This window comes from Diceros bicornis, chromosome 6 (assembly GCF_020826845.1).
Source record: "Diceros bicornis minor isolate mBicDic1 chromosome 6, mDicBic1.mat.cur, whole genome shotgun sequence".
Lineage (NCBI taxonomy): Eukaryota > Metazoa > Chordata > Mammalia > Perissodactyla > Rhinocerotidae > Diceros > Diceros bicornis.
This window is the reverse complement of record NC_080745.1, coordinates 57,798,887-57,825,052: the sequence shown is the minus strand read 5'-3', so window position 1 is coordinate 57,825,052 and position 26,166 is coordinate 57,798,887. Positions and strand designations below refer to the sequence as shown.

At 40.0% G+C, this 26,166-nt stretch overlaps 2 protein-coding genes across 2 annotated transcripts in view; one reads left to right on the top strand and one right to left on the bottom strand.

Moving 5' to 3' along the window:
• The window catches only part of BTAF1 (B-TFIID TATA-box binding protein associated factor 1), a 94,180-nt gene extending 91,758 nt beyond the window's left edge, over window positions 1-2,422 (bottom strand). Inside the window, exon 1 of the mRNA XM_058543528.1 lies at window positions 2,156-2,422. Coding sequence (XP_058399511.1) covers window positions 2,156-2,169 — 14 coding nt within the window. The 5' untranslated portion in view covers window positions 2,170-2,422. The remainder of the gene's footprint in view (window positions 1-2,155) is intronic.
• A 10,287-nt stretch (window positions 2,423-12,709) lies between these two features.
• On the top strand, window positions 12,710-14,017 carry FGFBP3 (fibroblast growth factor binding protein 3). Its single transcript, XM_058542684.1, has 2 exons — window positions 12,710-12,785; window positions 13,145-14,017. The coding sequence occupies exon 2, from the start codon at window positions 13,234-13,236 to the stop codon at window positions 13,999-14,001; it is 768 nt and encodes a 255-aa protein (XP_058398667.1). The 5' UTR covers window positions 12,710-12,785; window positions 13,145-13,233; the 3' UTR covers window positions 14,002-14,017.
• Window positions 14,018-26,166: the final 12,149 nt, after the last annotated feature.

The following is a 26,166-nucleotide window of genomic DNA, read 5'->3' as shown; positions in this document are numbered from 1 at the left end:
TAGATTTTTATCTCTTGAACTATCTTCCACCTATTCTCCATAAAATAATATTAAAATGAATCTGTATTCCACAAGCATACACCAACAGGAGAGAAGGGAAATTTAGTTACTAACGAAATGTGCTTAGCCCACAAAGAATGCAAGTTTGAAATTAACGTTTGCTGTTCAAAGTGAATCTGCAAATGAAACAGGCAAGAACTGACAGTATCCCCAAAACACAGAAGGTGTCTCAAAAGTGTTTTCTTTGAATTATATTACCAAAATAAGCACCGGAGTAGCTCTTTCATAAAACCATGAAAGGCTTTTTTTTTCTGAGCAGAATTTAATAGAATTTTGTCAAAGCCAATAAGAAAGAATCTACAGAAAAAAGAGCACTACCTTTTGAAATCCAATATCAAGAACAAAAGGCAGTAGCTTTCAAAACTCAATCATTTAAGGGCCAGCCCACTGGCATAGTGGTTAAGTTCTTGCGCTCTGCTTCTGCAGCCCAGGGTTCGCAGGTTCAGATCCCGGGCGAGGACCTACCCACAGCTCATCAAGCCATGCTGTGGCAGGCATCCCACATAAATTAGAGGAAGATGGGCAAAGATGTTAACTCAGGGCTAATCTTCCTCAGCAAAAAGAGGAGGATTGGCAATGGATTTTAGCTCAGAGCCAGTTTTCTTCACACACACACACACACACACAAAAACCAATCATTCATTCAGAAATTTAGGTGCCCTAAACGTCTGTAAATAGATTAGTACTGGCCAGAGTAGGCTCTTTCTAAACACTTTCATTTTGTCTCTATAAAACTATATCCAATACTGTGAAAATATACGTACTCGGCTCTAAGAAACGAATTTCAAGATCTACTCATTCCCTTAAACATTGTATCACCTGGTAAACAAATCTCACATTAAGTGTATGTATCAGTGTATGTATATGCGAGATAACAAACTAGAAGATACTTGCAAATGCTGAAAATACCACTTGCATTTTCAAGGGAGTTTTATATATCAAAAAATAAGAATTTTCCTCACCTTGAATGGATTCAATTAATCTGTGAAATAAAAATTAGATGCCCCATACTACAGGTACCTAGCAACCTCCTTCACCTAACTCCCATGGGTTTCTCCCACACACTAATTCATCAGTTATCTAGGGAGTCTGTGAGGGATGGCTTATCCTTTCACTCGAAAAACAGGTAAAGCTTGAGCACACATTGTGGTCAAGAAATGTGTTCAATTAATTATGAAAAATGAATGAAAACTATTTGTTTTCTGAACTATCATTTTTTCCTTCAGTCTATGTGGTAGAAAAACTCAATTCTCAGAAAAACTTACCTCATCAACGCTAATGAGTTTGGTGAATCCTTCTGATTGCTATCAGAGGAACTATCCCCTACCTCCATGTACACATCTACTAAAATCAAACCTCTGACAAAAAGTTTTCCCACCATTCCATCACACTGGAGGAAAGGAGGACTTTCCTTCTATAGCTACACAGATACACGTCTTCTTGGTCTTCCTAAACTTTCCTGTTGATAGGCAACATTTTACAATAATTTAAGATTTGTGATATATCTTTCACAAAGTTAAGGAAGATGGCGCTAATACAATAATTTGCCACAGATTACAATGCTGACGGCTAAATGTTTACTGCTAAACAAAAGGAAGAATTATACTATAACGTAAGGGAAAAGTCCTCAGGAAAGAACACATCCCTAAGGCCATAAATAAAAATTTTTAACATAATTAGAAGGTCACTTAGATAATAGTAATTCAAGTCTCCCCAACTTCGACAGTTACTACCAAGTTTTCCCGTGAAATAGAGGTTAGGGATCAGCCTTAAATACTAAGAAAGATAAGAGACTCTCCTAGAACTGAAAGAGGGAAGAGAAACCAGACAAGAGAAACATGGTGAGGAAAGAGAAACACCAGCTCTAACGTGGAGAGTTCTAGTCAACAAGAAAAAGACATTTTTGAACGGATTTACGAGGAGTAACCCGAGCCCAAACCCCCGCAGACCGAGGGGCGAACTCTGAAGTCTGTGGAAGACGGCGCCCGGGCGCAGTGACAATGGGAACCGCTCCTTCCTCGGAGTGGGGGCACCAAGAGGAGACCGTGCCTCGCCGGGGCCGCCCTCCCGCCCGCTCGCCAGCAGCGAGACCCACCTGGAAACCGCCATGGCCGGGTGCCGGCGGTTCGGGGCTCCCCGCGAGCTACGCGCCGCGCCGCTGAGGAGCTAGTTTCCAGAAAGCAGAGCAGCGCAGGCCCAGGCCGCGGAGCAGAAGGGAGCGGCCGGTGCGGCGCGGGACGTCCCGGCGCGGGCCCTCGGGCATCTGCCCCGCCGCCTACCCGAGCTCGTCCCCGCCGCGGCTGGGGAGCAGGGGTCTGAGACAGAGGCAGAGGCGGCAGTCGTCCGACCCGCACGACTTCAAACCCGGTGCCCCCAGCTCCGCTCTTTGCTGACGCAGGCGTCGGCACGCCGGACTTAGCGCCAGCGCGCCGGAAGTGACGTCAGCACCCCGCGAGGAGCGCCTCTCGGCCGGAGAGGCAAAGGAGTAAGAGCACGTTTGGCGTGGTGGTATGCGCCTGAAAAAAATCTCTTTGTGCTCGTGTGGAGCGGGTCATTAGTCTTAAAACGAGGCGAGAATGAGAAGTAAGGGTTCCCTTATTTTCTAGAGAAGGAAAAATAGCGATTTAGCCAAGGTTCGGGAAGTTCAAAAGCTTGGTTTCTAATTCTTCACCGCCCGGATCTTCATCAGACTGCTTCTAGAGAAAGCATGATCCGAAGGGCCTTAGGATGCCCTAGTCCAGGTGGCGAGGCCAGTGGGAGGAGTGAAATCAAGAAAGATCTGCAGTGGCACTTAGGACACAGCTCAGATGTTTGCCGTATTTGCCAGAAGTTCTGCATAGGTGTTGGAGGCAAGGTCTTCTGCCAACCATTTTGCTAAGTTTGATTTCTTAATTATTTATGTTGTTGGTACCGTCATTTTCTCAACTAGATGTGGAAACTCCGTGTGTGTGTGTGTTTTGGCTTATCTGGCTATTCAGTCGCTTCATTAGGCTTTTAAACTTTCTTATTTCTTCAGCTTCTTCAGTCGAGCCCATCTTAGAAGCCACCAACAGATTAATCTTCAAAAAACACTGCTTTTATCGTGTCCCTCCTCTGCTTGTAAAACTTGCCCATTGGCTTCTCATTACCTGAAAAAGCTATGTCTCAACCTTTGAGTCTATTTTTCATCCATAAAATGAGGTCATGTTATCTAGAAGAGCTTACAAGAGCTTTGTAAACCATAAAGTAGTATGTAAATGTAAGGGGAAAGAAACTACCTGCTACGTGGTAGGCATTTGGCATGGATTATCTCATGTAATTGGTAGGCCAACCCTGGAAAGTAAGGTGTTTTTTTTTTTTATTGTTAGTAAATACAGAGCGAGATTTTATTCTTGTGAATGTTTTCAGCCTTCAGCCTTAACTAATGAGTTTCTTTTAAATCTGTAAAGTAAGTTTTAATCTTCACTTAAGAGGTGAGAAAACTAAGCTCAGAAAGTTGAAGTAATTTGCCCGAGATCCAAGCTAGTAATAATATATACTGTTGTTCATTCATTCAGCAAATATTTATTTGGCACTTGATCTGTGTGAGACACTCTGCTAGGCACTGTCTATACTATTAGACAAAATCTGATTCAGCCGATGTTCAAGTAGAAATTTTCACATTTCACAGCCTCCTCCCACCGCGTTCTCAATTTATCTCCCACCACTGAAACTAACAAGCAGGTACTATTTAGTGATTGTGTGCTACACTCATTTATTCAGCCAAAATTAAGTACCTACCATGTGCTAAACTCTGTAATAGAGATTTAGGCTTCAAAAGAAACCAAAACAGACAAGGTGCCCACTCCGGTTGGACTTACATTTTAATGGAAGAAAAAAGATAAACAAGAACATATGTTTATATGCTATATAAACGTAATGATGGGATAGAGAGGGTGATTGGAGACTCTAGACTAGGTAATTAGGGAAAAACCAAGGAGGTGCGTAAGCTGAGGCCTGAATAACAAAAGGGAGCCAGCTGTGGGAAGACCTGGGGAGCCTTCCAGGTAGAGGATAGATCTGGTGTAAAAGCCTAAGAGAAGTCTGCTGTGTTGGGAGATGAGCTGGGAGAGATCGAAAGGGGCCGTTGTAAGGAATTTGGATTTTACTCTAGATGCAGTAGAAAGTCATAGGAGGGTTTTAAGCACATGAGTAAAATGATCTGACATGCATTTTAAAAATGTTACTCTTTAATATCCAAAAGATAATTAAATATATAGTTCTAAATGACATTTAGAAGAGAGGAAAGGCCTGGTATTATAGGTTTCTAAGGGATACGTGTAATAATCAAATACATTGATTTCTAAGGGATAAGTGTAATAATCAAATATATTGATGTCAGACTGACTTCTGTTTAAACCCTTCCTCACCACACTTAACAGCTGTGTGTTCAAGTGAGTTATATAAGCTTTCTAAGCCTCAGTTCCTTCATCTGGGAAATGGGGATAATAATGATACCTCATAGAGTTGTGGTGAGGATTCAATGAGATAATGAATATAATACATTTAACCAAGTGACTGCCACAATAAGCACTCAAAAATATTAACTACATTGATTATTCTTTTTGTTAACTTTGTGACCTTGAGCAAGTTATTTAACTTCTATGTCTCAATTTCCTCAGCTGTGAAATGGGGATAATAGTACTGGTCCACCACCCTTATCTGAAACCCCTGTCAGGTGGTTTTCTGAATTTAGAATTCTTTAGATTTTGAGAAGTAATCCAATGCATATACCTTGTATTATGTCACACCCCAGCAGCTTCTAGGGCAGTAGCCTATAATCAATACATTTATGGTTCTGCAGCAAAATGTATGAATAGCCATAGTAAGAGAAATAAATAAAAGACTATAAACAGCGGCATGCCAGTGCAGGTCAGGTTTTGCTGCCAAATGAATTTTTTTAAAGTATGGTTTTCAGACCTTTTTCAATTTCAGAACTGTAAATAACAGATCATGGACCTGTACTTTGTAAAGGTGTTTTTAAGAATTAAATGAGTTGATACGTGTTACATGTAAAAAATACTAAGTGGTAAATAAATATTAGCTATTATTTTTTACCACCAGAAAGGTAGCTTCAAAAATCAGTGGCAAAAGAAAGAACTATTGAACAAAGAATATTGGGTAATTGGCTCTCCATGTGGAGGAAAAAATCAAATCCCTACTTCTTACCATGTCCCAAAATAAATCTCAGATGGATTAAAGATCTAAAAATGAAAAACAGAACTCTAAAACTATTAGACTATATTGAAGAATATTTTGACCTCGGGGTAGGGAAGGATTTCTTAATGCACAGAAAAATACTTACCATTGGGGGAAAAAGTAAGTAAACTTGAACCCACTGAACTGTAAAACTTGGGTATTGCAAAAGGAAAACATCCAAGGCAAGGGGGAGGGAGATTGTCTTTCTGTGAGTCTCTTCTAAGAGCAGAGAAGAACTTTCCCAGACGCTGAGAGCAAACTTCACAAAGTGTGCAGAATTGGGTCACACACTTATAACTAAACTAACTGCTGGCAGTGGGGATGGAATTATCCTTAGACCACCCAGGACATGAGAATGGAGTCAGCTTTCCCTGAGACAAGCTCTACTGGGAGAGCTGAAAAGATGGCTGCTTCATCTCTAGTCATCGTACATCCAGGGAAAAGAAGGAAAAGGAAGGAGTAAGACATAGTGTTTGCCTCAAGAAAGCAAAAATCTTCCCAGTAATTCTTAGCAGACTTAGATCTCGTTGGCCAGAGCTGTGTCACCTGGCCATTATAACTGCAGGGGATTCTGGGAAGATAGTGGAATGATACATCACCTACCTTTATCCTTCTCCTATGATCAAAGGGACTTTGATATGCATATAAAAGTATACATTATCAGTTAAATTATTTAGACTTTTACATCAAAATTATTAGATCTACAGTTATATTGTTACCTAATGCTAAACACAAAAATAAATTTTAGATGGATTAACAGGTTAAATTAAAAAAATAAAAATATAAAAATGTATATATGTTAAATTTTATGTATAAAATCTCAAATGAGATTTGATATGGATGAGAACTATGCCGTGCTGTAGTGAAGTGAGAGAAGAGCAATTGTGAAAGGAGGTGGAAAAGGAGAACCAGCATAGTACCCCCAAACACTGGTCCATACCCAGGCCTCTGGTTGAGATAAACATATGGAGGAAAGCATGCACGTGAACGTTGAGGATCTTGAAATTAAATTTTTAAAAAATCTATGTAGGGCTAAACACTTCTCGAGAAGTTTTCAGGTGTCCTCAGGGATACATATACTCCAGTTTAAAGATGACCGGTCTAGGGAAACACTCTTGTACACAAAAAGATCTCTATAAGGGTGTTCACTGCAGCATTCTTTATCATCGAGAAAACGTGGAAACGACCTAAATGTCCATCAGTAGAGTGATAGATAAACTAAATGTAATATAGTCATATGATGGGCTACAACAGCAGTAGGTAAAGTAAATTAACTACATATGCCAATCTACAAAAAATCTACATATGCCAATATGGATGAAGCTCAAAACCATAAATTGAGTAAATGCAAGATGCAGAACAATATTTACAATATCATACAATTTTTATGAATTCTAAAAACTATACTCACAAAGTAATACTATTTGTATTTTCAAAATTACGAATTATTTCCAACATATGTAAAAATATAGGGAATAAAATCCACCCATATACTCACCATCCAGGTTTAACAAATATTAATATTTTACCATATTTGCTTCAGATAATTAAAGGTAAAATTGAGGTCTTTTACTACTTTCTAATCCCATTCCCCTCCCTACCTTCCCAGAAATAACTATTACTATGAAGTTTGTGTGTATACTTCCTGTCCATAATTTTATCATTTTGCTACATGTATGTGTTCCATAAACAACAGTATCATATAAGCTTGTTTTTAATTAATGAATTAATTATGTTTTCAAGATCTATTCCATTGTATGAAAATCCATAATTTAGGGGCTGGCCCAGTGGCATAGTGGCTAAGTTCATGCACTCCGCTTCGGTGGCCCAGGGTTTGCAGGTTCGGATCCCAGGTGCAGTCCTACGCACGGCTTATCAAGCCATGCGGTGGCAGGCGTCCCACATATAAAGTAGAGGAAGATGGGCATGGATGTTAGCCCAGGGCTAATCTTCCTCACCAAAAAAAACAAAGCACAACAGAACAAAAAATCCATAATTTATTCATTTCTCATTGCTATTTAGGTTTTTCCAATTTTTCATTATTATAAATGAAGCTGCAATGACTATACTTGACATGAGTTTTACATGTATGTGCATAAACAAGTATACAATTATTGCAAGTGGATTGAAAGAATATACCCCAAACTTATAATAAAAAAGCTGATTACCCTTGGCTAGGAGTTAGGTGGGGAGGAAAATGGGATTTGAGAGGGGTAATGGAAATAGAAGAGTTATGTGACATTTTTTTCTTAAAAAATTGTGGAAGGCAAATATGACAAGATATTAATATATGTTAATTCCTAATGGTAGGAATATAACTTTTAAATTATTATTTTCTATTTTTTCCAATATTTATTATGAAATTTTTCAAAAATACAGTAAAGTTGAAAAAAATTATGCAGTGAACACCCATATACCTACCACTTATATTCTATAATTAATATTTTACTGTATTAGCTTGATCACATAACTACTACTCATTTCTCTCTATTCATATCATCCATATTATTTTTTATATATTTAAAAATAAATTGCAAACATCAGTACTTCATCCCTAAACAGTTCAGCATGGATATCATTAAGTTGGGCTTAATAATCGTTTACAGGTGTGGCTTCTTTTTTAGGTAAAAGTTACATACAATGAAATATGCAAATCTTAAGTATAACCCAAATCTCTACAAGATACAGTATATTGTCATAACCCCCAGAAACTTCCTTTATATCCCTTCCTCATTACAAACCTCCATTCATCCCCCGGAGGCAGCACTTTTCTGATTTTTTTCCACCATTGATTAGTTTTGTTTGTTTTATAACTTCATATAGATGCAGTCATACAATATGGGCTCTTTTGTGTCTGGCTTCATTTGCTCAACATTATGGTTTTGAGATTAATCCACTTTGTTGCATGTTGCAGTAGTTCATTCCTTTTTATTGCTGAGTAATAAACAGATTGTATCACAATTTGTTTATCTATGCATTTGCTGATGGATAATTGGGTTGTTTCCACTTTGGGGCTATTATGACAAATAAAGTGCTATGAACGTTCTTGTACCCATCTTTTTGTAGTCATATATTTTCATTTTCTTTGGGTAAATACCTAGGAGTAGAATGGCTGGATCATAGAGTAGATGTGTATTTAACTTTATAAGAAAATGTAAAACGGTTTTCTAAAGTGATTGTACAGGCTGGCCCCGTGGCTTGGCGGTTAAGTGCGCACGCTCCGCTGCTGGCGGCCTGGGTTCGGATCCCGGGTGCGCACCGACGCACTGCTTCTCCAGCCATGCTGAGGCCGCGTCCCACATACAGCAACTAGAAGGCTGTGCAACTATGACATACAACTATCTACTGGGGCTTTGGGGGAAAAAATAAATAAAATTAAAAAATAATAATAAAAAATAAAGTGATTGTACATTTTATACTCCTACCAGCAATGTATGAGTGTTCAAGCAATCAACTTTTTGCCTTGAGCACTGTGTTATGTACCAAAGAAGTAAACAAAATTATCTTGTCCAAAAAGCTTACAATTTAATTTGGAAGATTAGGCTAATACACATGAAACAAACAAAAAAAAATTTGCATATTAAACTGTACAAAGCTGATCTTACATGCAGGAAGAATTATGTAGTCTTAAGAAACCAAGAGGCAGGAGGCCCCCGACCCCACCCCACTCACCATAGAAGTTTGTTGGATCAGGTGCTGCAGCTAACCTTCTCTAGGGTAAGAAGGGAAGGAGGTGCTACATAGACTCTGTTCCTTATGATAAGATTTTTCCTTTGTAGAAATCACAGGGCAGGACTAAGCAGTCAATCATTGAAATTATCAAGAAATTTCACACCATTCTAAACTATTAGGTGGTATATGGTATGAATCCAAACAGGCCTGTTATATCACTGATGCAAACAAGATTATTTTTTAAGAAATCAATATTAAGATGTATTTCATATCTCACATCATGATATTTTTAAAAAGTGTCTTCCTTTGGACTACATCAAAATGAAAACCTTTTGGGCATCAAGAGACACTATCAACAGAGTGAAAAGGCAACCCACAGAATGGGAGAAGATATTTGCAAATCATATGTCTGATTACAGGTTAATATCCAGAATATATAAAGAAAGAACTCTTGTAACTCAACAACAACAAAAACAACCTGATTAAAAAATGGGCAGCAGACTTGAATAGACATTTCTACAAAGATGATCTACAAATGGCCAATAAGAGCATGAAAAGATGCTCAACATTACTAACCATTACAGAAATGCAAATCAAAACCACAATGAGATACCACTTCACATCCATTAGGATGGCTATTATAAAAACAAAAAGAGGCAAAAAAAAAAAAACAACAAACCCAGAAAATAACAAGTATTGTCAAGGATGTGGAGAAATTGGAACACTTGTGCACTGTTGGTGGGAATGTTAAATGGTGCAGCCACTATGGAAAACAGTATGGAGTTTCCTCAAAAAGTTAAAAAGAGAATTACCATACGACCCAGCAATTCCACTTCTGGGTATATACCCAAAAGAACTGAAAGCAGGAACTTGAACAGATATTTGTACATCCATGTTCATAGCAGCAGTATTCACAATAGCCGAAAGGTGGAAGCAACCCAAGTGTCCATCGAATGATAAATAGATAAATAAAATGTGGTGTATAAATACAATGGAATATTATTCAGCCTTAAAAAGGAAAGAAATTCTGACACATGCTACAACATGGATGAACCTTGAAGACATTAAGTGAAATAAGCTAGTCACAAAAGGAAAAATACTGTATAATTCCAATTATATGAGGCATCTAAAGTAGTCAAATTCATTGAGACAGAAAGTAGAATGATGGTTCCCAGGGGGTGGAGGAAGGGAGGAATGAGTTATTGCTTAATGGGAATATAATTTCAATTTTGGAAGATGAAAAAAGTTCTGGAGATCCATGGTAGTGATTGTTGTATAACAGTGTGAATGTACTTAATGCCACTGAACTATACACCTAAAAATGGTTAAAATGGTAAATTTTATGGTATGTGTATTTTACCACCATTTATAAAAAGTAACTTCTGGTAAGAAGTTACCCCTTTCCAGGCCGGCTTGTGGCATAGCGGTTAAGTTCGCCCGTTCTGCTTCAGTAGCCCTGGGTTCACCGGTTCCGATCCTGGGCTTGGACCTACTCACCACTCATCAAGCCACCCTGAGGCAGGGTCCCACATAGAAGAACTAGAAGGCCCTAAAACTAGGATATACGACTGTGTACTGGGGCTTTAGGGAGAAAAAAGAAAAAGAGGAAGATTGGCAACAGATATTAGCTCAGGACCAATCTTCCTTAAAAAAAAAAAAAGTTACCCCTTTCTGACATGGCATAGCACATCTGTGTGTCCTTATTTTTCTTCTGGGGACAATGTTTCTGACAGAAAGCATGCTCTTTGGAATATCTCTTAATTACTTTTCAGATAATAAACCTTTTCATTGTAATTAGTGCAGAATGTCACAAGATGTCACTCTTTAGCTGAAAAACTATTCCACTTCGGTTCAGTAGCTGATAACACTAATGCCAGAGCAACAGACAAAAGCCTGTAACTACCCATCAGTGCTTTGCTAACACAAATATGGCTTTCTGGAAAAGAGAAGGCTTCCATCTGTGAAATATATTAATAAGCTACTCTTGTTTATGACACTTATGTTAATATTTCTTAACTTCTTAGGTACTAATTGTTTTTCAGTATAAATTGAATTGGTGTAATTAAGACATAACTAACTGTGAAAGTGATACTAGTGAAATAAAAAGCTGAAATGTCAAGATCATTGATCACTGAAAGTCAAATGGCTTGTGGCTTTATCACTAAATGTGTGACGTTGGGTAAGTCATTTAATCTCTCTGATTTCACCAGAGGGGTAAAAACTTCCTTTCTTAGGTCAATATACACTACTATATATTTAATATGTGCTAAAACATATTTAAGTACATTCTCCTAATTCTAAAATATTTTGGTTTTTATAGTAGTAATCAAATTATAACTGTTCAAATACAATACCAACGGGAATTCAGTAATAGAAAATACTGTCCAAAAGAAGACATTAGGGGGCCTGCCCGTGGCTTAGCGGTTAAGTGCTCTGGCTCTGCTACTGGCGGCACGGGTTCAGATCCCGGATGTGCACCGATGCACCGCTTCTCCGGCCATGCTGAGGCCGTGTCCCACATACAGCAACTAGAAGGATGTGCAACTGTGACATACAACTATCTACTGGGGCTTTGGGGGAAAAAAGGAGGAGGATTGGCAATAAATGTTAGCTCAGAGCCAGTCTTCCTCAGCAAAAAAAAGAGGAAGATTAGCATGGATGTTAGCTCAGGGCTGATCTTCCTCACACACACACAAAAAAGACAGGAAATATAATGAGACTTGTTGACATCTTGGGGAAGTATTTTAGGAAAAAACTTACTTGTATAAAACAATTATGGTCAGAGGTATAAACTCTTGAAATTAAAAAAATCACATTTATTACTGAGAACTTTTTTTTAAGAGGATGGAATATCCTGAAGTGTAAAAAAAAAAAAGCTTGGTTTAAATATAAAATTTTCCGGCCGGCCCCATGGCTTAGTGGTTAAGTGCTCGCCCTCCGCTACTGGCGGCCCGGGTTCAGAACCCCGGGCGCCCACTGCCGCACCGCTTCTCCAGCCATGCTGAGGCAGCATCCCACATACAGCAACTCGAAGGATGTGCAGCTATGACATACAACTATCTACTGGGGCTTTGGGGGAAAAAATAAATTAATTAATTAAAAATAAATAAATATAAAATTTTCAAGATTCAAGAACGCATTAATTCTTACAGATTAATCATTCGAATTGGTAATATTACCTTGCAACTATAATCCAAATAAATTTTTTAAACTTCTAATTCTTGTAAAAATTTTATAACTGATTTATAATACCTAAAAATAATCAAAAGCCCAAATGGCCACTCCTGAGTGAACTGCTGTACAGAATGGTAAGTTAATAAACTGGGATATTATATTTTTATTAGTAATATTTTTATTAAGTTATTAGGATGAGAAAGACTATCAGCTATGATGGGTGAAAATATAGAACTCAGAGTGATATGAAAAATAGAGGGTAAATAGTGCCTGGTTTAGAATACTGACAATTGTTTTGTTTCATTTTGTTTCTCTTAAAACTTAGATCTGTTTAACTTATTTTTGGATGATTAAATATGTAAAAGGAAAGAATGATTTGTTAAAATTCACTTGATTATTTTAAACATTGGAAGCAAAATGCAAGAGTTGTATTTCATGTTACATTGCCACTTCTACCATACATCGGGGGGGAGGGGTGTGTTGTGGCGTGGTGGTAAGAAATCTGCCAGTGCGAGGGAAGTCTGGGAGGGGCATAGTGGGGGAGGCCCCTTCTGTCCCACTGATAACACGTTCATTCACTGGGAGGCGGCTACAACAGACTAATCCTTCATGCCGTCATTCCCTTTACCGTAACCAGGCTCCGCTACGGCTCCCAGAACTCGGTAAGTTCAAAGTGCATGTTTCCGAAGAATAATCTGAAATGATTTTGTAGATAGTTTATTGGAGGATGGAGAAGGGAGAGGGTGGAGGAAGGAGCGGAGGTGGTAATTATCAGGCATTTCTTTGCTCTCGTATTTGCGCGCAGAAGAAAACCTCAAAACACAAATAGTTTCAAAACGACTATTTAGACAGTAAGCGAGTTTCTCCCAGGGAAACTTTTCAGAGGGGCCCCTCGCAGGCAGTTGCTGCCCACTAGAAACCAGCGCCCACAAAGTCTGGGGAGGCGGATTCGCAGGTGCATGTCCTCGGACGAAGAGCTGCGCCTGGCTCAGTCAGACGCCGTCTCTGCCTCTGTCTGCAGGTCCAAGGGATGTCCCTTTCCTGGTCCTGCCACCACTGAAGCGCCCAAGGGTCCCAGAAGAGCCGACCTGAGCGCAGACATCGCGGGCCATGAGTCCTCTGAGGTTGCGAGCGCCCCTCTCGCTGCTGCTGCTGCTGGGCGGCTATGTCCTCTCGGACACCCGAAGGGACAAGGGGCCCGCTGGCAGCGCAGCAGAGCCGGCCCCGGGTCCCGCAGTTGGCTCCTCGGGCCGCTTTGTTAGCCCCGAGGGGCACGCGTGCAGCTGGCAGCTCCTGCTGCCCGCCCCAAGGCCCGCGGCGGGAAGCGAGCTGATGCTGCGCTGCCAGGGCCCGGACGCGGCGCGCCACCAGTGCGCCTACCGCGGGGAGCCGGAGCGCTGCGCCGCCTACGCCGCCCGCCGCCCGCACTACTGGAGGCAGGTGCTGGGCCGGCTGCGCAAGAAGTCGCGGCCCTGCCACGACGCCGCGCCGCTCAGGGCCCGCCTGTGCGCCGGCAAGAAGGGCCACGGCGCCGAGCTGCGACTAGTGCCCTACCCGTCCCCACCCGCTGGCCCCACTGCGGCGGGCTTCCCCCGCGATCTCAAGCCCCGGGCCGGGAGCCGGGGACGGCCCCGGGAGTCCGCGCCGGGCCCCGCCGCAGGGGCCCCGCCTCCCCCGAGCGCTCCGCCCAAAGAGAAGCCCTCTGAGAAGACCAAAGGCGGCAAGAGGAAGGCAGCCTCGGACCCCGACGAGGAGCGACCCCTGGGGACAGGGCCCGACCCTGACGGACTGGACCAAAACGCGAAGCTCACGGAGACCTACTGTGCTGAGGAGTGGCGCTCCCTCTGCAACTTCTTTGTCAATTTCTGGAATGGCTGAGGCTGCAGGCCTGGGGAGGGACATCGGGGGAAGGGGTGGGGGGCAGGGGAAGAAGGTGCTCAGAGGGGGAGGGGAAGCTAAGGGCATTATTTAGGCCAAGAGATATGGGATAGAGAGTGGAAGAGAGTCCAGGTTCTAGAATGGGGCTGGGCTGGGGGTGGCTTGGGGTGAGAGTGTAAGGGGTATGGAGAATATCTGAGACAGCAAAGAAGTTAAAAAATGTTGAAGAGTCTCGACTCTGATTAACAACAGAAGAAATAGTGGAAACGCAAGTAGGCATACCTTAAATATGCAGAAACTGTAGACTGGGGAGAGAGATGGACACAGAGAGAGGCTGAAAAAAATAAGGGGGAAACAGTGATTGACATGATGTGAATCTCGTATGGAAAGCAGGATACAACGTATACTGTTTAACACATTTATATTAAAATGTAATCATGAGCAATTGATAACCTGAGCCAGGTTGAATTGTTCAGTGCCTTCTTATCTAATCAGTTGACAAGATTACCAACTTTTTTCCCTTCGGAATTAGCATGAACTTGGTTGCTGCTTGGTGTCATAGGTGACCTCTATAGGTATAGAAGCCATTTAGAGTCAAAACTGACTCCTATGAAAGATTTTCAGGATGGTTGCCTTGGAATTCTTTTAGAAGTGCTACTTTTAAACGGAGTGATGCCTAATGTTCTGAAACTTTCTCATTAACCTTCTAAATTCAGAAGTGAATTGTAAAAGTTGAATGCTCCAGTAGGTTTGAAAAAAACAATTCTCTTTAACTTTGATCATATTTTTAAAAACAGCTAAAGTGTAAGTTTATATGTCAGAGTCATTTGGACCATTATGGAAGTTGTATCTCTGTTTCATGTAATTAATTGTTAACATATTTCATTTTAAATAAGATGTAATGATAGACTTTGCACATATTAGGAGCTCAATAAAAACTATATGGCTAGATTTACAGAATTGGCAGGGCAATGGAAATTCTGACTGTTTGATCTAGTTCTGAGTATACCTTGAAGAAGTTCCTAAACACATCTTGAATTGTTGGGAGAAGACAGGAAGTAAGAAGTCTGCATAAGATAAAAGTCACAAACTGGTAACCTCTGGGCCCTATCACTGTTCTGTTTGGCCTGCAGGTGGTTCTCCTTCACTTTTCCTCTCTTCCTCCCTCCCTCCTTTCCTTCCTTCCAATTTGGATTTGTTGCCAGCATCTAAAAATTAGATAATTTCCAAAAAAAAATCATCAACCCCCCAAAGTAGATAATTTTATATAAAAATCCAGATTTCTGAGTTCTCTTGAAAAATCAGAGCTAGCAACATTGGACCCACCTTCCTAAACGACAACAGTTGGCTGACACTGAATATTGGCTGCCTCCTTTAGATTAGGCATGTTTTCTAGAGTTCTTCACTGCTCCTACACATCTTATCAATTGACTTTACTCGTTTATGTTACAGGCCTGAGCCCACTAGACATTTAAGCACCCCCCAGGTATAAGGTTTTTACCTTTTTGCTGACCTTCTGTTCTTTACACTCCCTCCCCTTTTAAAATAGTGGTAAATGCAACAATCTTATAGATACCAAACATCTCCTGAACTTTTTCCTCTTTGACCAGCCTCTAGGAAATAGAAACTATCTTTTACCTATTCTGCACATTCTTGAATTCACACAATTGGCAAAACATTTGGATTGCACATAGTTTCAGGCCAGGTTTATGAAGTCACATTCTGAGTAACATTGACCATTAGATAAAATTCATCTTGGCCGAGGAAAGGACGCTCAGAGTAGCTGGAGACCAGTCCCTAAAGATAGGGACCAATGTACACTTTCTCAAAAAAGGTTGGCAAAATTTGGGCGTCATCAGAAAAGGGCATTGGAAATGAAACAGCACTGTCTAGAATTGTAGCAGGAATCATAGCTCTGCCTCTCCATACAAGACAACTGCCAATTCCTTCATGTGTGCCCTTTGGCAGTCTGATGAACTTACCTCTACGAAAGAGGGAAAGGCCAAACTCTGCAGGCCTAAGTACACAGAATAAGTTGCTACTGTTTCTGCTCCTTTACTCTTTAAAAAGAGCTCCATCAGGACTCTGTCTCAGGAACAGAATACAGACTGATAGGGGCCAATTGCTTGCAGTGGAAGGGAAACGGACAGATCCTATCCTCAGCTTCCAGACTGACTTTGGCTAAGTTCCAGTGTCTCCGACCTGCACGTTGAGGGAGTTGGGCTGGGTTAAATCTGAGGTCCCTAAGACACACTACTGGCTCTCTAGAATCCTATAGATAGTTTTGCATAGAGATGATAACACATGAAAATCAACAAGTACTATGTGTAGTGTACTACACATTATAAACAAAGAAAGATCATGGAGTGAGAAAAGATCCAGAGAAAGACAATCAAAATGGCCAGAGAAATAGAGAAGCTTTCTGTATCTGGAACTTCTAGAAAGATTTGGAAGATTAGCTAGAAGGACAAACCTGCTGTTGGGAGAAGGCAGGATCAAAATCTCTAAAATAATGAGGAGAATGGACATGAGGGAAAATGGGTAGTTTTCCCTGCAGGTGCCATTGGGAATGAAGCCAAAGTTGCAAGGGCACACCCAGCTTTACTGTCAGAGCTGGGATCGGCAGGGGCATCAGAAGTAGCAAGGCATCTGCAGCTCAGTGAGAGAATTTATTAAAAGCATTGGACCATCTTGTTCTCGTTGTATTTCCCTACTTATTTAGCATAGAGCTGACAGAGTAGAATTACACCCATGCACTCCATACCCAGTTTGCTTTTCTGAACTCAACTAAGCAAAATCTTTTTAACATTTCAAGTCCTCCAGTCTCTGTCTTTTTTGGTTTGCCCTACACACCACCAATATATTAATCTTCCTAAAACAACACTTTCATCCAATGACCCAGCTTATGATTTTAAATAAAGACAGGATCAGTAACAGTGCTGTGGGAAGCTATATTGGAGCCTGAGGCAAAAGGAAAATCAGTAATAATGATCCAGTCTTTATTTTGAAACCTAGTGTTTTGTTCGTCATGGATTGTTCTGCATTAATTTTTATTTTTTAAAATATTGCATTAAAATATTATTTATCTTGATTACTGAGTTTGTTGGGGCTCCCGTATATTTTGCACCGTCACTCAGCTCACTTGCCTCCTTCTAGTCCTAGCCCCAGCAGGCAGCTCCTGTGATGGGGGCAAGCACTGGTATTGGAGCCAGACAGGGCTGGTTTGAATACCAGTTCTACCTGCAACTTGCTCTGGGTTATTTTGAGAAGGTTGCTTAATCTCTCCATGTTGTGTTCTCTTCTCTTGCTAAATAAGGATAACGGCCAACTTGCAGGGTTATCATGAAGAATAAATTATGTGACATATTGGATATTGCCCAGCACCACACAACACTTGGCTATAACAGGTACCCAATAAATATTACCTCTCCTTCCCATACAGAATGGTAAATTTTAAAATCAATTAATTTAATGAAACAGTAAATAGATAATTTTTGATGCTGTGCCAAATGCCCTGTACTCTGATGCTGAGGAAGCGGGGTGGGGATTCTCTGACATAGTACCAGCCTTCAAAAAGCTGGAATTTAGGATAACACCATGAAACCATTAGAAAAAGCAATGAGAATAAAAACAATAGAAATTAGTTTTCTACATTAGGAAATGTAGACATTAGGAAGATGAAAAATGAGTGTAGATCTGGATATCTGGGAGATGTTAGCTTGAAGTAAACTTTGGTGTAACTCAAGAAACAGGTGGGGGGGTAGAAAACGAATGATGAATGATGTAAACCTAAATCTAAAATGTCAAACCAAGCTCTGCCTCTAAATCTAATTCTGGACAAGTCATAAAAAATTTTGTGCCTCAAAATGGCATACAGAAAAAATACACTATGCTGCTGAAGGCTCCAGGAAACAAGCTCCAGATAACATTGGTGGGAGTGCATATTGGTATTCCCTCAGTGGAGGACAAGTTGGCAATTTATTTCATCAAAATTGGAAATACTCATACCCTTTAACCTGGGAGTTCTATATCTTTATCTTAAAGATATATTAGTATAAGTATGCATAGAAACACATAAAAAGTTATTAATAGCAACATTGTTTATATTGGCAAAAGATTAGAAACAAACAACTGTCAATAGGAAATTGGTTAAATAAATTGCAATTCATTTATATTAGATTGAACCGTATAAAACTGCTGGTATTTGACAATTTTTGACCTACAAAAAAATAGCAATTTTTTGTGGTTCAAGCTAATACAATATTATGTAGCCACTTAAAAATGAAACATCTCAAGGGGCCAGCCTGGTGGCTTAGGGGTTAAGTTCGCGCGCTCTGCTTCGGCAGCCCCAGGGTTCGCAGGCTCAGATCCTGTGTGCGGACCTACATACCGCTCATCAAGCCATGCTGTGGCGGCATCCCCTATGCAAAATAGAGGAAGATGGGCACAGATGTTAGCTCAGAGCTAATCTTCCTTAGCAAAAGGAGGAGGATTGGCAATGGATGTTAGCTCACAGCCAGTCTTCCTCACACACACATGCAAAAATGAAACCTCGAAAAATGAAACATCTCTACATGTACTGATATGCAACACTGTCAAATGTATATGGTTAAGTAAAACAAATATATATATGTATATATAATATATATATATACATATATATTCAGAGAGAGAGAGAGAGGGAGGGAGAGAGAGAGGTTAATTATTAGTGAAAATTTTTGGAAGAATTCAAGGATCCCATGTGACAACTACTTACCCCCAAGCTTGAAATTGAGTCCTCATGGTCATTCTCTTCTTAACAAGGTGAGATAGTTTTATTCTGAACGTTCTGGTCTTCCATTTGGAACATATCATTGCATATTACATTAAAACAATAAATTCTTGGTACTTGCAACCTAAATACCTATGATCTCAAACAACAAAACAAAACAAAATCTGTCCAAAAGAAATCAAAGTTAAATCCAAATTCTTCAAATAAGAGTAAATATTTATCTTACTTTATTATTTTTTTAACTCTACAAGTTATATACTGTGGCAGACAGTATATAATAATATTAAATATAATTACTTATTATACTATCCTCACCTCCTGGTATTCACACCCCTGTGTAATCCCCTCCACTTGAGTGAAGGCAGCACCTGTGACTTGCTTCTAATCAAGAGAATACAACAAAGACATTGGAATGTCACTTCCTTAATTATGTCACATGATAGCGTCACTTCTGTCTTGCTAGTAGACTCTCTCTATTGCCTCTCTTCTTTGCTGAATTTGATAAAGTAAGCCACCATACGGAGAAGCCCACGCGGCAGGGAACTGAAGGCAGACTCTAGCTGACAGCCAGCAAGGAGCTGAGGCCCTCAGTCTGACATCTGCAAGGAACTGAATTCTGCTAACAACGACATGAATTTGGAAGCATGTCCTTCCCCAGCTGAGCCTTAGATGAGACTGCAGCCCTGGTTGATACTTTGATTGCAGCCTCATGAGAGATTGTGAAGCAGAGGATCCAGCTAAGCTGTGCCTGACCCATAGACTGTGAGATAATAAATGTGTGCTGTTTAAGCTGCTAAGTTTGTGACAATTTGTTATGCAGCAATAGATAACTAATATAAACATATAAAAATAACTTTGAAATTATTTTATTGTGCACACATGCAAGTATATCTGCAAGATAAATTCTTACATGTGGAATTTGTGGGTTAAAGGATATATGTACTTAGAACTTTGAAAGATATTGATAAGTTGCCCTCCATAACATTGTACCAATAAAACTCCGATAAAGATATTTTCATTAAAATGTTCTAAAATATAAATGTATGAAGACTAAAATGTGAAAATCTCTATTCACTTTCTCACTCTCTTTCCTCCTCCAAGTCCTATTCATAGAAGTAACCACCAACTACTACAATTTTGTGGGAACCAGCAGAGCTTTTTTCCCTCTGGATGTAATAGATATTCAGACTACTTCTCAGTGGTCTATAGCTGAGATTCCTAATCCAGGGTATATGTAAAGTTTCAGACATTGTTCCACACAATTGCATACAAATATTTACAAATATGTTGATGTTTTCTTTCTTACATAAATGGAATCATGCTACACATATTATCCTACAACTTGCTTTTCACATAATAATGTATTTTGGAGATCTTTCTAAATTAGCACATGTGAATATAAATATACCTCATGTTATTTCATTGGTACATAGTACATAGAACATAGTACGTAAAATAAGTATAGTTTTATCTAACCACTTCCCTCCTGATGGACAAAAACTAAAGCTCTTTAGCTGCATGGGAAGTGATCACAAAATTGAAGTCACCTGAGTACTTCCACAAAGTTTTATTCTCTGTTTATACTTCTTTAAATAATAATTCTATTAGTTTGCTAGGGCTGCCATAAAAAGTACCACAAATTGGATGGCTTAAACAACAGAAATTTATTGCCTCATAATTCTAGAGTCTGGAAGTCTGACATTAAGGTATTGGCAGAGTTAGTTCCTTCTGAAGGCTGTGAGAGAATCTGTTTCATCTCTCTTAGCTTCTGGTGGTTTGCTGGTAGCATCTGACGTTCCTTGGCTTTTAGATCTCTGCTTTCTTCTTCATATGGCATTCTCTGTGTGTGTGTGTGTCTTCAAATTTCCCGTTTTTATAAGGATACCAGTCTTTATGAAAGGCCTACGCTACTCCAACATGACCTCATCTTAACTTAACTAATTACATCTGCTATGACTCCATTTCCAAATAAGATCACATTCTGAGAGCTTGGGGTTAGGATTTTAATTGAATTTTGGGGGGGCACAATTCAACCCATAATAGTAACAAATCTCTCTGCACCCCGCCCCCCATCAGTCCTTTGTTATTATACACAAACATATTCTCCTTTCCTATGGATATTGTTTTCATTTATTTTTATCTTTCAATTTTATTTAACTGGAAAAGGATATCTGCTCTAAGAGACTGGTCCAATTTGGCTATAAATTTGTTTAGCAGTCATGGGAAATGGCTAGTCACAATATGCTTGCCCTGCTGTCAGTCTGCCCTGCATTTTCAATGCAGGAAGCAAAGCTGTGCAGGAATATTATTAGGCTCATCAAATGCCAACTTTCTACCTTATTTCATTGCCTGGGAATACTGTCACCTGAATATGTGCCTTAATTTTCTGCTTTCTGCTGACTGAAAGAAAATTCTAGGGGTAAACTTCAACAAGATAAGGTTCAAGGCCAAAACAAGATCCCCTGAAGAGGTCAATCTAGAAGCAGCAGGCAGGCCCACTTGAGAGGAAATAAACAATGGAGGCTCTAGGGGAGAATCCGTTTTCTTGTCTTTTCAGTTTCTAGAGGCTACCCACATTCCTTGGCTCATGGTCTCCTTCCATCTTCAAAGTCAGCGTGTCCTAACTCCGACCTCTGCTTCCATCATCACATCTCCTTCTTTGACTCTCACTCTCCTGCCTCCCTCTTTTACTTAAAAAGACCCTTGTGAGTACGTTCCACCCACCCAAATAATCCAGGATAACCTCATCTCACGGTCAGTTGATTAGCAACCTTAATTCCCCATAGCCATCTAACATAATTTACTCACAAATTCTGGGGATTAAGACATGGACATCTTTGGTAGGGGGCATTATTCTGCCTACCTCAACTGGCTATGTTAACATCCAACAAAGTAAACTCTAAAACAAAGAAAAAAGATAAAGACAGACATCACATAACATGAAAGAGTTGATTTACAAAAAAATTAACAATCCTAACTAAATGTGAATGTACCTAACAACAGAGGTACAAAATACATGAAGCAAAACCTGATAGAACTAAAGGAGAAATAGATAAATCCACAATCGTATCTTCAGACTTTAACATTTCTCTCTCTGTAATTAAAAGAACAAGAAGACAGAAAATCATTAAGGATATAGAAGACCTGAAAAACATCATCAACAAACTTTACCTAATTGACTTTTACGGAACACTTCATCCATTAACAGCAAAATACACATTCTTTTCAAAGATACATGGAACATTCACTAAGACAGATCATATTCTGGGCCATAAAACAAATTGTAACACATTTAAAAAAATTTAAATAATACAAAGTATGTTTTCTAATCATAAAGGAATTAAGCTAGAAATTAATAACAATAAGAGATTTGGAAATTTTCCAAATATTTAGAAATTAAACAACACACTTCTAGATAACCCATGGGTCAAAGATGAAGTCCCAAGGGAAACTAGAAAATATTTTGAACTGAATGAAAATGAACATAGACCATATCAAAATTTGTGCATTGCAGCTAAAGCAGTACTTAGAGATAAATTTATAGCCATTAAATGCATATATTAGAGAAGATAAGTGGCTTGTTAGTGGCAGAGGTAGAATAGAACCCAGGTCTCCCCAGGCTTCCTATGATACAACATTGCCTATAGTTTCAGGATTAAAAACATACCTCTGATTTTTTAATTACTCCTTGTGGTAAACTGCCAGTTATTGACCCAAAATCTAGTCTCCTTTTCTTCCTGGGTGTGTGCTGCCCAGCCAGAGACATTTTCTAGCCTTCCTTGCAGATTGGTGTGATCAAATGACTAAATTTTGGCCAGTGATTGCATACACCTTCCAATTTCAGTATGCTTTTTAAAAATGGCTTGTCTTGGACTTCTTCTCCTTTCCCCTTCTGGGAGGTGGAACGTAGACGTTCTAGGAAGTCACCTTTAACCATGCAGAGGAATACAATATCATAGAGGATAGCAGAGCAACAAGATGGAAGGAACCTGGGGCTGGCCCTGTGATGTAGTGGTTAAGTTCTCATGTTTTGCTTTGGTGGCCCGGGGTTTGCCAGTTCAGATCCTGGGCGTGGACCTACTCACCGCCCATCAAGCCATGCTGTGGCGGCATCCCATATAGAAGAGCTACAGCTCTATAACTATGATACACAACTATGTACTGGGGCTTTGAGGAGGAAAAAAAAGAAAGAGAGGAAGATTGGCAACAGATGTTAGTGCAGGGCCAATCTTCCTCAAAAAAAAAAAAAGGATAGAAGGAATTTGGGTCCCTGAATAACATCATGGAAAATTGCCTCACCACTCTACACGGGCCAGACTTTTACATGAGAGAAAAATAAAATATACAGTGTATTTTCATTATTCGTAGACTTCCTATTTGTAAATTTTCCTACTCGCTAAAATTTATTTGTAACCCCAAAATCAATACACAGGGCAATTTTGCAGTCATTTGTGGACATATGCATGCAGAGAGTGGTGAAAAATTTGAGTTATCCAATGTGCACATTCCCAGCTGAGTGTGAAGAAGGCAACTCTCTGCCTTCTTGTTTCAGCTCTTACACTGTAAACAAGTCTCCTTTTTGTGGTATGCATAATGCCATGTTCTGTCGCATGTCTGTGTCCTTTGTTGGTAATGTCACAGTTTAAAATGGCCCCAAAGCATAGTGTTGAAGTGCTGTCTAGTGTTCCTAAGCGTAAGAAAGCTGTGATGTGCCATAAAGAGAAAATACATATGTTAGATAAGCTTCGTTCAGGCGTGAGTTATGGTGCTGTTGGTCGAGTTTAATGTTAATGAATCAGCAATGCATATTAAATAAAGTGTCTTTAAACAGAAACACACATAAAATAAGTTTATTTTGTGTTGTGAATGTTGTGGCTAGAGGCTTGCAGACACCCAATCCTGTATTCCCCTTAGGAGCAACAGTTCAGTACTCACTAATTCTGTGTTCACCCTGACTCTATACAACATAACTACTGCAAATAATGAAAACTGACTTATTTCTTACTTAAGCCCTTGTAGTCTGAGACTAACCTTTACCTTAACTAATACAAGATTCTAATATAGTTTCTATTATCCTGAAACAATACTGTGTTTATTGATTCTAAGGTATACATTGTATCATCAGTGTTCCTACGGGAAACACACAACACACTCAGAAGGGGTAAGGAAAGAGTTTAATAATTAAGAACTGTTTACAAAAGTGTAGAGTAAGGGGACTGTACTAGGTTGAATAGTGCCCCCAAAGATTCATGTCCTACCCAGAACCTCAAAATGTGACCTTATACTGAAGTAGGGTAATTAGTTAAGATGAGGTCATCCTGGAGTAGGATGAGCCCTAAATCCATTATGACTGGTGTCCTTATAAGAAGAGAAGAAACACAGACACAGAGGGAAGAAGGCCATTTGAAGATGGAGGCAGAACCTAGAATTATGCATCTCCAAGCCAAGAGATGCCAAGGATTGCCAGCAACCACCAGAAACTGGAGGAGGCTAGGAACGATTCTTCCCTAGAGTCTTCAGAGTGAGCATGGTCTTGCTGGCACCTTCATTTCAGACTTCTGGCCTCCATAACTGTGAGAGAATAAATTTCTGTGGTTTTAAGCCACCCAGATTGTGGTACTTTGTTATGCCAGCCCAAGGAAATGAATACAGGGACTAATAAGAAAAGATGGGACACCCTGGGACTAGCAATAGGGGAAACTATTACCAGCTCTAGGCCCAAGCAGCAAAGCAAAGGAGTGGTTTCCAGAACCCAGAGAGAGAGACCTGGAGCTGTAGGGAAAGGGTTGCCCACTAGCAAATATAGTCTAACTATGCACCTAACATAAATGTAGTCATTGTCAAAACTTGGCTTATAGGGAGGGACCAAAGAGAATAAATATATTAACCTCTGTCTCCAACTACCTTTTGACCATCTCTCTCCACCTTCCATGGACTGAACCCAATCAGAAGCCAGAGACAAGAGAGTCTGGTGGATGCAGCGCTTAGTGGTCAGACTTCTGAGCCCAGAGCAGGGTGGATGGAGAAGGAGAGAGAGTGGATCTGAAGGCACAAAGACTATACAGCATATATTTTCCCCACATTTGTAACTGAAATCTGAATACATCTTATAATCAATGGCATATCATAGTTCAATTGGCAATATCTTTTTACTTTATTAGTATTACGTAAAAAAATGGAATGTATTACAATGGAAAGAGCCTTAGATTCAATGAAATACTGCTGCCCCATCTATGTGCAGCAGAATTCCAGATATTCAGGATTGACAGAAATATAGACATATTAAACACTACTCTATGTCTCCTGTCCAGGTGAGTAAACAGGTATAGTAAGTGAATACATTAACAATGCAACCAAACTGACAAATAAATATTTTACAACTGAGTGTATCTACATGCTCAACTGATCTGTTAGGACTGGACCAGAGGTCATGCTCTTGGCCCATAGCATAAACATGTGACCAGTCTCCTTGCTGCTCAGCTCTGGTCTGAATGGTAGTGCATTTCCCATTCTAGGTGAGGAGAATATAGAAACTTTAAAGACCATCCATAGGAGAGCCACAAAGATGGTAATATCTTTGAGGAAAGGAATATCAGAGTGGGTCCCCTAAGAATCAGACAGCAAGACATATAGGGGGAAATGCCTATAAGTGATAGAGAGGGTGCAGGAGTAGGTGGGGAGAATCTCTGAGTTCTATGCAGGGAGAGTGGAAGGAAAGACGATTGGATGGGAAGAGCCTTAGCTCTGTGCAGCGCTGAGAAAATCTTAGTCAGACTGGAGGGGAGCCCCAGCACGGAGATTGGAGGAGCCCACAGTGGACAGGAATGGCCTGATTCTAGCTCAGCTGCAGGCACACTCACTGGCTGGGAGTTGCCCAGGAAGGGCATGCTCTTGGTGTGAACACTGTGTGGATTCTGAAGGTGTTGCTGTGGACATTGTTAGCTAACTACACTGCACACAGCAGGCTCCCACTTACAGGGAGGTTTGAGCAGTGCACTCCCATGGCTGCCACAAAAGGTTAACAAAACACTAATGTTTCAGTTTGGTTAAGGCATGATTTAAGTCTTTTTTCTTCCACCATCACAAAAATATATTATAGCTAAAAGCTACTAAGACTTTAGGTGATGGAGATCAACATGCATGAGTTCAAATCTCGGTGTTACAACTAACTAGCTGTGTGACCTTGGACAATTTACTTCTCTCTCTGAGCCTCAGTCTTCTCCAATGTAAAACAGGGAGGAAAATAATAGTGATTTCCCCATAAGTTTGCTGGGAGGATTAAGTGAGATGCTCATGTAACACACAGTGCCTAGCACATTGCAAGTATGCAATTAATACACCCATAGTGCTCCCATTTCCTTTAGTATACACCAATGCAGGCATCCAAAGGGAAC

Bases quoted from the DNA above. Each gene is read 5' to 3' on its own strand.
- FGFBP3 (XM_058542684.1), top strand. From the start codon at position 13,234: ATGAGTCCTCTGAGGTTGCGAGCGCCCCTCTCGCTGCTGCTGCTGCTG.